At 65.8% G+C, this 13,002-nt stretch overlaps 2 protein-coding genes across 2 annotated transcripts in view; one reads left to right on the forward strand and one right to left on the reverse strand.

Moving 5' to 3' along the window:
- TMPRSS9 (transmembrane serine protease 9) overlaps window positions 1-11,466 on the forward strand; it is a 44,469-nt gene extending 33,003 nt beyond the window's left edge. The window contains exons 9-19 of the mRNA XM_070272436.1: window positions 234-508; window positions 1,907-2,043; window positions 2,538-2,856; window positions 3,862-4,033; window positions 4,294-4,565; window positions 4,784-4,920; window positions 5,897-6,296; window positions 9,377-9,548; window positions 10,178-10,443; window positions 10,556-10,692; window positions 11,159-11,466. Of these exons, the coding sequence (XP_070128537.1) occupies window positions 234-508; window positions 1,907-2,043; window positions 2,538-2,856; window positions 3,862-4,033; window positions 4,294-4,565; window positions 4,784-4,920; window positions 5,897-6,296; window positions 9,377-9,548; window positions 10,178-10,443; window positions 10,556-10,692; window positions 11,159-11,320 (2,449 nt within the window). The 3' untranslated portion in view covers window positions 11,321-11,466. The remainder of the gene's footprint in view (window positions 1-233; window positions 509-1,906; window positions 2,044-2,537; window positions 2,857-3,861; window positions 4,034-4,293; window positions 4,566-4,783; window positions 4,921-5,896; window positions 6,297-9,376; window positions 9,549-10,177; window positions 10,444-10,555; window positions 10,693-11,158) is intronic.
- Window positions 11,467-11,742: 276 nt separating this feature from the next.
- On the reverse strand, window positions 11,743-12,901 carry TIMM13 (translocase of inner mitochondrial membrane 13). Its single transcript, XM_001494016.6, has 3 exons — window positions 12,489-12,901; window positions 12,342-12,410; window positions 11,743-12,181 (listed from the first exon to the last, which is right to left on the reverse strand). Exons 1-3 carry the CDS (start codon window positions 12,606-12,608, stop codon window positions 12,083-12,085), a joined length of 288 nt encoding a protein of 95 aa, XP_001494066.3. The 5' UTR covers window positions 12,609-12,901; the 3' UTR covers window positions 11,743-12,082.
- Window positions 12,902-13,002: the final 101 nt, after the last annotated feature.

Raw genomic sequence — 13,002 nt, forward strand, 5'->3', positions numbered from 1 at the left:
CAGGGCCGGCGATTTGGGGCGCCCCCTGAATACCCTAATCCCAGCCCCGTCGGATCCCGTCTCTGCTAAAAAATGGGGTTTTAATTTTTCTGCATTTATTTTGATTTCTGACGACGCTGCATGACAACATTATCTGGTCTGCATGACTCAGTTTGGGGGGCGCCCCCTTAGCATTTTGCTCCCTTCCCCTCCGTGGTCCCCTGAGCTGTGGTGTGTTCTCCCCACCCCCGCAGATTCCAAGACCCCACGGAGTGGGTGGCCTACGCGGGCACCACCTCCCTCAGCGGCTCGGAGGCCAGCACCGTGCGGGCCCGCGTGGCCCGGATCGTCACACACCCCGCCTACGACTCGGACACGGCCGACTTCGACGTGGCGGTGCTGGAGCTGGGCAGCCCCCTCCCCTTCAGCAGGCACGTCCAGCCCGTGTGCCTGCCGGCCGCCACGCACATCTTCCCGCCCCGGAGGAAGTGTCTCATCTCGGGCTGGGGCTACCTCAAGGAGGACTTCCGTAAGTGCCCGTCTTTCCGCGGCCCCGCCGGAAATCAGGCAAAACGCCGCCCGGCCTCATTATCCGCGGGTTCTGCGGTTACCGTCCCGCCTCATTATCCGCGGGTTCCGCGTTTGCGAATTCGCTTACTCGCGAACGTCGTTTGTTCGCAGCCTCAATCGGACGCTCGCGGGAACTTCCCTTTGCCGCCGCGCGCAGAGGGGTGAAGATTTTGAGTCGAGGACACGCACGTTTCCGGCTGAGCTGGAACAAGGCGACGCTCTGCCTTCTTGTTTCACCTCAGGCTGGAAAGCAGGGTCCTTTTCGCGGTGTATTTTCTGCCGCATTTTTTTTTTTTTTTGCATCTTTGTGCTTTTGGGGGTCGTTTTGCTGTGTAAAATGGCCCGCTCGCCGAGTGCTGGCCAGTGTTTCTAAGGACAGGAAGGGCGGACTGCGTCTTAGGAAAAAATACCCATTATTTGAGTTTCGCTCAGGCCGTGAGTTCAGGGTCAAGGAATCGACAGCGTGTATTAAATAAGGTGTCTTCAGACAGAAACGCGCGGGACAGAAGGTCGTGCGTAGGTCGGTTAACGACAATGTCGTGGCCGGAGGCCGGCAGGACTGTCCCCCTGGGACCCCCGGGGAGCAGCGGGTCCATATTCGCTAATTCAGTGTTCCCGGCGACTTTATGGAGCAGAACCGCCGGGAATAACGAGAATTGACCGTAATTTGATGCTCTGCGCCTGTGCCGTCCGCTATGGGGGCCACCAGCCCTGTGGAACGCAGCCGGGGCGGTTGAGAAACTGAGTTTTACGTTGTGTTTTATTTTACTGAATCTCAGTCTGCATCTAAAATGGCCCCACGAGGCCCGTGGTGACCATACTGGATGGTGCAGTTCCGGGGGGAGGCGGATGCTAAACAAGATAATTGATAGTGATGGAGGCCAGGGAGAGGAATCGGATGGGGATGGAATCAGGGAGGGCTGCCAGTTTAAACGGGGAGGTCAGGAGAGGCCTCCTTGAGGAAGAGATGAAGCAGGAAGGCAAGCACATTCCGCAGGGACAAGCATTCTAGGCAGCTGGAACAGCGTGTGCAAAGGCCCTGGGGTAGGCAGCCCAGACTTGGGTTTTTCAATTCCAGCAGAGCGGGAAGAGAGTCACAGCAGAAGCAGGGGAGGGGGGCCTCAGGGAAGAGTGGGTTTTTGGAGGGGGGAGCTGAGGGGCCCATGTGGGGTGTCAACTTTGACGCCTCATATCCGTAATCATCGGTGGAACCTTTAGTGTTTGCTAGTTTCTGGGCTGGGTGGGCAGCTGGGGAAACTGAGGCTCGGAGAGGAGATGACGTCCTTCTGCCTCCCGGCTCAGGGGGGCTGCCTGGGGCCCTGAAACGCTGCCCCCTCGTGTCTCCCCACCCGGGCAGTGGTCAAGCCGGAGAGGCTGCAGAAGGCCACCGTGGAGCTGCTGGACCAGGCCCTGTGCGCCGGCCTGTACGGCCCCTCGCTCACCGACCGGATGCTGTGCGCCGGCTACCTGGACGGCAAGGTGGACTCCTGCCAGGTGAGCCCCAGGCCACGCCCCCTGCCCGAGGCCGCCGGGAAAGGCCCCCGGGTTCCCCGGGTTAAGAACGCAAGAGTCACGGGGAGCTGGAGCAAGATAGCAAGACAGGATGGGGCGAGGGCAGCTCAGGCCCCTCTGGCGGGACGCTGCTGCTGTCGTGAGAAGTCTCCGGGCTCCAGCAGGGCAGTCATACTGTTGACTTAAGCAAGTAGTGACATTATCAAAGATCTACTGGCATAAGGAGGGGAGGGGATGTTGTTTATTTGGGTTTTAAACTGCCAGTGGTAGAACTAAAATCGATCTTTGAGATTCCCATAGTCCAATGGTCCTATTTTATTTTTGCAGAAGAGAACTGGGGTTCTGACAAGTGAATTATCAGCTCACGTGTGCCCCGTGAGCTCGTGGAGGGAGGTCCCCGTCCAGGGCTCCTTCTCCGACCCCACGGCTCTGGGCTTTGGCCTGGCTGCTGCTGAGGGCGTCCCTTTGTCTCCTAGGGGGACTCGGGGGGCCCCCTCGTCTGCGAGGAGCCGTCCGGCAGGTTCTTCCTGGCCGGCATCGTGAGCTGGGGAATCGGGTGCGCAGAAGCGCGGCGGCCGGGGGTCTACGCCCGAGTGACCAGCCTGAGCAACTGGATCCTGGAGGCCATCGCCACCCCGAGCAAGCCCCCGGCCCCCACTGTGGCCCCTGCGCCCGCCACCTCCAGCACCGCCTGGCCCAGCAGCGCCGAGAGCCGGGGGGTGGACACTCCCACCCCACCCATGCTGGCCCCCAGCCCTGTGCCTCAGGACCCAGTCACTGCGTCTAAGCCGCAAGGTATTGGGGGGCAGGCAGGCAGAGGGGGCGCCCACCCCCGGGGTCGGGTGGATTGGTGCTGGCTTCCCGGAGGGGGCGTCGGGAGACAGCTGTGCCTATTTTAATATCTGAGAAGCGTCGTTTCTTTTTTTCCAAAAACTCCGTACACTTGTTTGCGTGCATTTTCCCCAGGTGAGGGGTCAAATCAGCTTATCTGTTTTTTTACTTTTATTTTTAATTGTGATGACAAACACATAACAGAAAATCGACCGTCTTAGATGTTTCCGAGGGCCTCGCTCTGTTGCCTTAAGAATATTCATCTGGGGGCTGGCCCGGTGGCACAGCGGTTAAGTGCACATGTCCCCTTTGGGGGCCCAGGGCCTGCCAGTTCGGATCCCTGGTGCGGACATGGCACCGCTTGGCAAACCATGCTGTGGTAGGCGTCCCACGTATAAAGTAGAGGAAGATGGGCATGGATGTTAGCTCAGGGCCAGTCTTCCTCAGAAAAAAAAGAGAAAAAGGAGGATTGGTGGCAGATGTTAGCTCAGGGCTGATCTTCCTCAAAAAAAAAAAAAAAAAAAACAGAAAAAAGAAAATTCACCTTGTTGGCCCTGGAGCCGCCTGAATTCCTGCCCCAAGGGTCTCCGTCTGCCTTCCCTTTGTGGTTTCCGAGGGCCGGGCTCTGTGGCAGCCCGGATCTGATAGTGATCCCCCTTTATGGTCCCACAAACCTCCGAGCCGATCGAAGCCGCTTCATTTCACGTCGCTTACGCCCACCGCGTCTGCACATCCCGGGATAACCCGGCTCTTCCTCGGCTCGGGGGGCCGCCCCACGCTGCTCCTGGTGGCGACGGGTCTGGGTCTGGGTCTGGCCGGCCGGGCGCGGGCGGTGCGTCTGCTCCTTTAGGACCTGTGTCCCCCACCCCCAGCAGTGAGACCTCAGGACCCTTTAAGCCCCGGTCTCTCGCTGGGGTCGTGGGGACGAGGGTGCCCGGGCTGCCCGCACGCCCCCTGTCGTCCCCTCAGAGTGCGGGGTCCGGCCGGCCCTGGAGAAGCCCAGCCGCATCGTGGGCGGGCTGGGAGCCGCCCCCGGGGAGGTGCCCTGGCAGGCCAGCCTGGAGGAGGGGTCCCGGCACTTCTGCGGAGCGGCCGTGGTGGGGGACCGCTGGCTGCTGTCGGCCGCGCACTGCTTCAACCAGTAAGCCCACCGGCCCCCCATTGTCACCAGCTGACCCCCCCGCCCCCAGGGTCACAGCCGGGTGTGTGGACGCCCCCTTGCAAAGAGGCGGGGGGCAGGAAGGAGAAGTGGGGGCTCTGTGGGTCGGGCCAGGAGAATCCGTCGGGGTCTTTGGGGGAGCAGCCATGCGGCCCTTTCTCCCCGGGGTCCCCGGGGTGGCGTCCCCGGAGTGGGGTGGAGGGGGGGCACGGCAGGGGGCTGTGAGCGGCCTCTCGTCGCAGCACCAAGGTGGAGCTGGTGCAGGCCCACCTGGGCACCGCGTCCCTCGCGGGTGTCGGCGGGAGCCCGGTGAAGATGGGGCTCAAGAGGGCGGTGCTGCACCCCCAGTACGACCCCGGCCTCCTGGACTTCGACGTGGCCGTGCTGGAGCTGGCGGGGCCCCTAGTCTTCAACAAGTACGTGCAGCCCGTCTGCCTGCCGCTGGCCGTCCAGAAGTTCCCCGTGGGCCGCAAGTGCATGATCTCCGGCTGGGGGAACACGCAGGAGGGGAACGGTGAGCCCCCGCCCGCGAGCCACCCGCCCGCCACTCCTCCAGGGGGTCGCAAACTCAGGCCCCCCCCCCCACCCTGGGCCCGGGGCAGCTGCTGTTGATAAAGTTTGATCTGCACGCCCCCGCCCGCCCCCCGGGCTCTGTCGGAGCCAAACTGGCTATTGGACGGGGCGGCTCTGTAAGTGGCCTCGGGGCGGGCGGGGGTCTCCTCTTCCCGGCAGCGTCCAAGCCTGACATCCTGCAGCGCGCGTCGGTGGGCATCATAGACCAGAAGGCGTGCAGCGCGCTGTACAACTTCTCGCTCACCGACCGGATGCTGTGCGCCGGCTTCCTGGAGGGCCAGGTGGACTCCTGCCAGGTGAGCGCGCCCAACGGGGAGCCGGCCGACATCTAGGCGACATGCCCGCGTCCCTCCGGCCGCCGGTGTGGCTGCTGGCGCGGGCCTGGATGTCTCCAGCGCTCGACGTGTCCGCCAAGATGGAAGGGAAAGCGGTGTCAGGTGGCGGAGTTTGAAAACCGTGCCTTGGGGCGGGGCTGCCTCAGTTTCCCCACGGTGGAACCCCACCCTGGAGCTTGGCGGTGGAAAACAACCACTCGTGGTGATCAGAGATGTGAATTCAGATGGGGCTTGTCTATGCCACGCAGCGTCCCAGGCCCCGGCCCGATGGGGAGGCATCTCTCCTTGCACGTCTGCTCGTGGCCGCTGGCGGGATCGGCTGTGCCCTCCACGTGGCCTCCCCTTGCGGTCTCTGCTGGGCCCTCGGGGCTCCCGAGAAAGCAAGGCGGAAGCACGTGGCCCTTTTTTTCTTTTTTTACTGAGTCGCCTGGCATTGCTGCCCCCGGACTCTGTGGGCTCAGCCATCCTAAGGGTTCAAGGCAGGGACGGACCCCACCACCCACCCAGCGGGAGGGTCCCAGCGTTCAAGGAGCACATCGGGTGGGAGAGGTCGTCTCAGCCGGTCTTTGGGAAACATGGCCTGCTATTCGGCCTGAGCTTTAGCATGACGTTCTAAATTTTTAAAGAAATGTGTTACTGGTGGAAAAAAAAGACGGGTGGCCGGCGAGCCGTGGTTCATTCCAGGTGGTGGGAAAATCCTCGAGGGTTATTTTCCTCTTTGGGGTTTTCTGTATTTTTTTTTTTTTTTTTCCTAATCTCTGAAACGGGAGCAAGAACAAGTGAGGCTCAGGGAGGAGAAGTGACCTGCTCAAGGTCACGCAAGGTCACACGGCCAGGCCTGGGTCTGCAGCCAGGTGTCCTGAGTCCCGGTGCCCACGGTGGGAACGCGGGAGGGCACCGGGGTGGTCCCAGCCAGCCCTCTTTCCTGGTTTTCTAGGGCGACTCGGGGGGCCCCCTGGCCTGCGAGGAGACCCCCGGTGTGTTTTACCTGGCGGGCATCGTGAGCTGGGGCATCGGCTGTGCTCAGGCCAAAAAGCCCGGCGTGTACTCGCGCGTCACCAGGCTGAAGGGCTGGATCCTGGACACCATGTCCTCGCAGCCCCTCCCCGCGCCACCCCCAGCCACCATGAGGACGCCCGCCACCACCAGTCAGGCCCCCAGGACGACGGCTGGCCTCACAGCCCCGGGGGTCACGGCCAGCAGACCCACCCCCCCGGCCACCAGCGGGGCGACCAGCCAACCTGCCAACAGGACCACCACCGCCATGGGGACCACCACCAGGGGACAGACGCCGCTTCCACACGCCCCGGAGACCACCCTGGGGCCCCAGCCACCAGGTACTGGGAGGGGTGGAGTGACACTGGGGGTGGCAGGGGTCCTGTGTCAGTCTGCGAGGTGGCCATCACCATGTCCCACGGTCTGGGCGGCTCGGACAATTAATTGTCCCCACGCTGGAGGCTGGCGTTGGCAGGGCTGGTCCCCCGAGGCCTCTCTCCGTGGTGTGTGGAGGCCGCTGTCCCCCTGTGCCCTCACGTGGTCGTCCCCCGGTGCGTGTCCGTGTCCTCACCTCCCCTGAAAGGACCCCAGTCGTGGGATTGGGGTCCACCCTCATGGCCTCATTTACCTCAGTCACCTCTTTCAAGACCCTTCTCCAAACACAGCCACATTGCGGGGTCCTGGGGGTCCTGGCTTCAACTTCTGAATGTGGGGGCGACGCAAGTCAGCCCGTCCCAGGCCCTGACAGCCGGGGACACGGGCACGGGCCACAGACGTACGCTGTCTGGTGGCACGTGCCTTATCCTGCTAGCCCTGTCTGCTCCCATTTTACAGAGGACACTCTTGAGGGTCCCCTGGGTGCAGGGGGAAGGCCCTGGCGGGCGGGTGTCCGTGCTGGGGTCACCCGTCCACTCAGCCAGAGTTCGTAAGTCCCTCCTCTGTGCCAGGTGCCATCGTGCCAAGCTCGGGGGCAGAAGGGAACTCGAGAGACACACACACACGCTGTGACGACAGGTAGCTAGAAGGGACGGGAAGTCAGAGCAGGACAGAGCTGGGGCTCGGGCAGCAGACCCCCCAGGCTCCCCGCCAGGCCTGCAGGGGTGTCCAGGCGCCCCGGTCCGGTGCAGGACAGCGCGGCCGTCACGGCCGATGGCGACATGGACGGCGAGGGTGCCCCTGGGATGCTTCCGCTCGTGTCTAAAACTCTGAGTTCATTTTTATTAAATACTAGTCAGAGCTCTACAGAACAGCCGGATTTGTAGGTCGAAAATAACGGCCATGGAATCTAGGCCCTTTCCTGTGGCTCAGCCGGGCAGTCAGTCAGCAGCCCCCCGAGGCGTCCGGGACAACTAGAGAGAAGATGCTCTGGCTCCGGGGGGACACGGGGGTGCCATGTGGCCCCATCTTAGTGAGCCCACCCACTCCCCATCCCCCACCGCCCTGGGCTTGGCCTCCAGGGACCAAATACCACCCCCGCCCCCCGAGCAGAACCCACTGGAGAGGAAGGTGGGGCTCTGGGGAGGGTGATGATGGGGGAGCAGCAGGAGGCACCACCCCCACCCCCACCTCGCTCTGGGCCACAAGCCACGCCCCCACTTCTCTGGCCCCCAGATTCTGGGGGCCACGTCCGGTCTGGCCACCTGCAGCTGGGGAGGCAGGGACAAGCAAGCTCTGGGGGGAACCCCAAGGGGCAGGTGCTCGGCACACGGGGCTGCTGGTCTGGGTGGGTGGCCCGCACTTTCCTTCTCACTGCGGAGTTTCCCAGAATCCCCGCTGTTCCACGTCCCTGTCTGTCGGCATCCTCCCGGGGACACCCCTAGAGGCTCTGAGCCGGGAGACCTCTCTGTGCCCCGCCTCCTTCATCGCCCGACCCCCCCAGGTCCCCACCGTCCTTCAGTCCACGGCTGGGTTTAACCCCACTACGGAGAAGCCGGGTGGACCGCTCACAAGCCCACAGCCCCATCACAACCTCCACGTGTCCTGAAGGGGTTTGTTCCTTTCCCTGCACATTTGGACGCGGTCCTGGCCCAATGGGCCTGACTCCCCCAGACGCGGACCCACACCCACAAGGTCAGGTTCGCGGGTTCTTTGCAGGGGGGCGGCCTGCCCACTGCAGGAACCAAAGGAGGGGACAGGTGTTAGGGGATCTGGGGGCAGAGTGCGGTGCAGGGGACGTTGAATGAAACAGTCTTCACTGGCTCAGAGCAACGCAGACCACGTGCCCCGGTTCTGGGCGGCCAGGGGGACCCTGGAGCTAAGACAGAGGTGCAGCAACGAGCCTGGAACCCCCTGTGGGAAGCTCTGCAGCTGGACTGGAAATCCAGGCTGAGGCGCTGGGACTCGGGTCCTGCAAGCCCTGGGGCGCCACGCCCGCCCGGCTGTGCCCCTGCAGCGGTCTCTGCCCGTCTGCGCCGGGGGTGGGGGGGCGTCCAGTAGGGACGCTGGGAGCAGCGGGCGTTTCGGTCCTTTGTGGCTGGCTGATGGGGCCTGGCCTCCCAGCCTGAGGACCACTGCTTTTCCAAGAGCCACAGGCTGCGCGTCCTGCCCCTGGGGGCTGGCCGGGTAGGAAGCCCCAGGAAACGGCGGCCTTGTTCCGTGTGGCCGAGGGGCTGGCTGCAGGTCCCGGATGCTCCAGGCCTCCTGGTCCTCGGCCAGGTCCCTGTGGTGTCAGGAGGGTCGAGGGTAGGGAGCCGGGCAGGTGGTCAATTGGCCCCCCTCCCCTTGTTCCAGGCGAGGACATAGCCCTTCTGTTCCCTTCTAGGGCCCGTCCCAAACCTGGGGGGCAGGGAAGGCAGCTGGGTGGCAGGAGAGCAGGCTGGGCAAGGGGGACGGCTCCCCAGGAGGAAAAGGAGGAAAAGGCCTGTGGGAAGTGTCCCCAGGGGTGGTAAGGGTGGTCTCTGCCGCACCTCTTGAAACCACCGGTTTGTCTTTCCTACAACTGTGTTCTGAAGGTGCACCTTGTGCTGGGGGTGGGTGTCACAGCCTGGAGGAAGTATCGGGGAAGGAGACTGGGTCACACAGGACCCGGGTACAGAGCAGCAGGAGGGCATCCGGGCAGGGGCCCAGGGTGTGCAAAGGCCCTGGGGCAGCAGGAGACTCGGCCCCGGTGGCACCAAGAGATGCCTGGAGGCGGCGGTGGTGGTGGGAGGGGACGCTAGCCTGACCCCAATCTGAGGATATCGGAAACAAACTTAAATGCACTTCAAATGTTACTTGAGGAAAGTGCAGAGGCTCGTTTGTAGGACCAAGCGCCAGGTCCAGTGTTCCTCCGTGCCGAGTTTTCGAGAGGCGGACCCCGCCCTCTCCCGGCTGCCCCTCCCCAGCGAGCCCACTCAAGAACTGCGCGACGGGGGCGCCCGGCGGGCTGCGCGGAGGAGGCGCCGTCGTGCACCCAGCCGACCTGCCGCTCCGATCCCCGCAGACTGCGGCCTGGCGCCGGCGGCGGCGCTGACCAGGATCGTGGGCGGCAGCGCGGCGGGCCGCGGGGAGTGGCCGTGGCAGGTGAGCCTGTGGCTGCGGCGCCGGGAGCACCGCTGCGGGGCCGTGCTGGTGGCCGAGAGGTGGCTGCTGTCGGCGGCGCACTGCTTCGACGTGTGAGTCCGCCCGCCTCCGGCCCCCACTGCCCCAGGCCTCTCCTCCTCCAGGCAGCCCTCCCCACCCCCACCCCCCCACCCCCGGGCCCGACCACCGCGCTGGGGGCCAGTCCAGCGCTGCCGCCCTCACCAAACCCGGGGGGGTCTGCAGCCTCTCCTCGTCCCAGGCCAGGCGTGCGGGCGACATCCGGGTCTCTGGGGAACTGCAGGACACTTCCACACCCCGTCCCCCTCGGATTAGCGCCAGCCCCCAAAGGCCACCCAGTGGGGAGTCCCCTTCCTGGCAGGGTGCTCAGTCGGTGAGCCAGGCGAGGGGCGCCGTCCTTCACGGAGACACCCAGCTCAGGGTGCACACTGTGCGCCTTGCGCGCCAGGGTCAGAAACAGTGGGCAGGGGCACGGGGTCCCCTCGCCCTCACCCCTCCCCTAGGAGAAAGGGACGACTCTTAGCCCCATTTGTGGATGAGCAACCCGAGGCCAGAGGTCAGGCGCCCTGCCCACGGTCCCCAGCCGGCCGCTGGGGACACAAGCGAGGCCGCGGACACAGCCCCTGCGGGCAGGGTCCAGGGGAGGTGCAGGCGGGCGGGGGCCGGGGATCCGGGCCGACGCCTGTCCCCGCACGCCCCGCAGCTACGGGGACCCCAAGCAGTGGGCGGCCTTCCTGGGCACTCCGTTCCTGAGCGGCGCGGACGGGCAGCTGGAGCGCGTGGCGCGCATCCACAGGCACCCTTTCTACAACCTCTACACGCTCGACTACGACGTGGCGCTGCTCGAGCTGGCGGGGCCCGTGCGCCGCAGCCGCCTGGTGCGCCCCATCTGCCTGCCCGAGCCCGCGCCCCGGCCCCCCGACGGCGCGCGCTGCGTCATCACCGGCTGGGGCTCGGTGCGCGAGGGAGGTAGGCGTGCGGGGGCGTCGGCAAGGCCCCCCAGCCCGGGCCCCGCGTGCAGGGGTGGGGGCCCCACGGTGCAGGGCGGGCGCGCGGCTCCAGCGGCCCGTCTCCCCCGCAGGCTCGATGGCGCGGCAGCTGCAGAAGGCGGCCGTGCGCCTCCTGAGCGAGCAGACGTGTCGCCGCTTCTACCCGGTGCAGATCAGCAGCCGCATGCTGTGCGCGGGCTTCCCGCAGGGCGGCGTGGACAGCTGCTCGGTGAGCGCACTTTGCCGCTGAAAGAGGGGCTGAGGGGGGGGGGGGTCCAGGTCCCACCCGGGAGGAGGGCGAGCTCTCCTCGCTCCAGGGCCCCCCAGCCAGGCCCCACCCTCCAGTGCGAGCTTCTCACGCGGATCGAGCCGGGCACCTTTTCGGCCGTGGAGTTTTCGCTCCGTTTATTTGGTGTCCATCATGAACCCATTTCCACTCCCGCGCGTCCTCCCCGGGCCCCGCAGAGCAGGGACGGGAGGGGCAGCCGTGCGAGGCGCTTTCGGCTCCGGGACCACAGTGGTGGGGGGTCCGTAGACGCCTGCCAGCCAGATGAATGGGTCATCCTAGCACTCAAGCCTTCTCCCAGATAGCAAGTGAGGCTCACAGAGAGCCTGGTGACCCACGGGTGTGACGACGCCCGAGGGCTGCGGTCGGGGAGGGACCGCCCTGCTCTGAGGACCTCTTCTCTCCTCAGGGTGACGCTGGGGGCCCCCTTGCCTGCAGGGAGCCCTCCGGCCGGTGGGTGCTAACTGGGGTCACCAGCTGGGGTTACGGCTGCGGGCGGCCCCACTTCCCGGGCGTCTATACCCGGGTGGCTGCCGTGAGAGGCTGGATCGGGCAGAACATCCAGGAGTGACCGCCACGTGGCTGTGCAGGCCTGGGAGAAGCCGGAAAGGCAGCAGGGACCAGCTGGCCACCAAGCCCAAGCATGGGGCGTCCAGGCGGCGGCGGGGGTGGGGGAGCCGCGGGGAACAGGAGGCACTTGTACTGTGTGTTTTGTCCCAATAAACGCAGCCCCTGTCTCCAGCCTGCTCGCTCTTCAACTGCATGTCACCGCAAGAACCACTTGGCTGCCCCTCATCCAGGACCCAGAAATGGGAGGAAGGGTGGCCTTTGGGACTGGGCGAGGTCAGCCTCACCTTCAAGGCCCCCTTGGGTGCGAACACATTTCCGGTCACCTGCGAACCAGGTACCACCCAGGAGAAAAGATGGGGGCGGGGTGCCCAGGTGCACGCGGCACCTTCTCCCACGAGATCCCTGCAGGGAAGACGCACAGGGTGCTCTCCGCGCCCCCTCGGCAATTTATTTGTCACCCCCGAGGGGGGGGGTCACAGCTCAGTTGGGGTCTGACCACGTCCCCCCAGGTCCCAACCCGGATTCTGGGTCCAGGACTCGAGGTAGACCTGGGCACAGCAGGAGGGGTGCCAGCGCTCTGGGAAGTGCCCAGCGCCCCCGGGACGCGAGCTGCAGGCGCTGGCAGGTGCGGGTGGGCGGCGGAGGAGGCGGAGTCCCCAGTGTCCCAGCACCGGTCGCGTCCTCGTAAAGTCCACGCACGCCGGCCCGTTCCGCCAAGGACATCTGTGGACATGGCCGGGGAGGGGTGCTGCCGGCGGCCCGGTCACATGTTGGCTCGTTCCCGCTGCAGCCGCGAGTTGTAGGCGCGGGACACGGTGTTCCAGGCGTCCATGTAGCGGTCCATGCACATGGCGATGCACTTCTGCAGGCGGGAGCGCGCGCGGCTCAGCTCGGCCCGGGCAGCGGACTGCGCACGCGCACGGCCCACCCAGCACGGCCCCTCGAGTCCGCGCACGCGCAGACACCTCCCCAACCAGTCCGGGGTCCGGAGCCACGGCCCCAGCTCACCCCGCGGGTCTCACCTGCTCGGAATTGTCCAGGGAGCCCCCCGGCTTCCCGATGCACTTCCGGAAGCACTTGTCCGTCATCCTCTGTGGGGACACGCGAGCCGTCAGCCGCGACCCGCCCCCCGGAGGCTCCCGACCCCCGCCCCCGGCCCGGCCCCGGACCTGCAGCAGCTCCTGCGCGTTGGCCACGGCGATCTGCACCTTCACCTGCTCCATGATGAGCCCCGGGTCCAGCTTGCCGCTGCCCGAGCCCCCGAAGTCGGAGCCGAAGCCGCCCTCCATGGCTCGGCAAAGTCAACCAGACCGCGGCCGCGTGCGCCGACCCGTACCGGCGCCGGAAGTCGGCCGCCCAGGGCACCACGGGAAATGGAGTCCGGGCGTGCTGGGCGCGGGTCCGGACCACAGTTCCCGCAAGGCTGTGCGGGGCTCCCTGCGCATGCGCAGATGGGAGCAGGCCGTCACCGACGGGAGTCGACGTCTCGTGTTCAGACTCCAGGGGCGAAGAGGCCTTGCGGGGGCGGGGGCGGCGAGGCCTGTCACTCCACGGTCAGGCTCCGCCTCCGGGCCAGCCCCCTGCGCATGCGCAGAGGGCGACGGGCGGGTCTACACTGCGCGCTGGGGCCGGGGGAACGTTGGGGGAGGGGAACCACGTGATCAAAAGCACAGCCTGGCGTCG

This window comes from Equus caballus, chromosome 7 (genome assembly GCF_041296265.1).
Source record: "Equus caballus isolate H_3958 breed thoroughbred chromosome 7, TB-T2T, whole genome shotgun sequence".
NCBI lineage: Eukaryota > Metazoa > Chordata > Mammalia > Perissodactyla > Equidae > Equus > Equus caballus.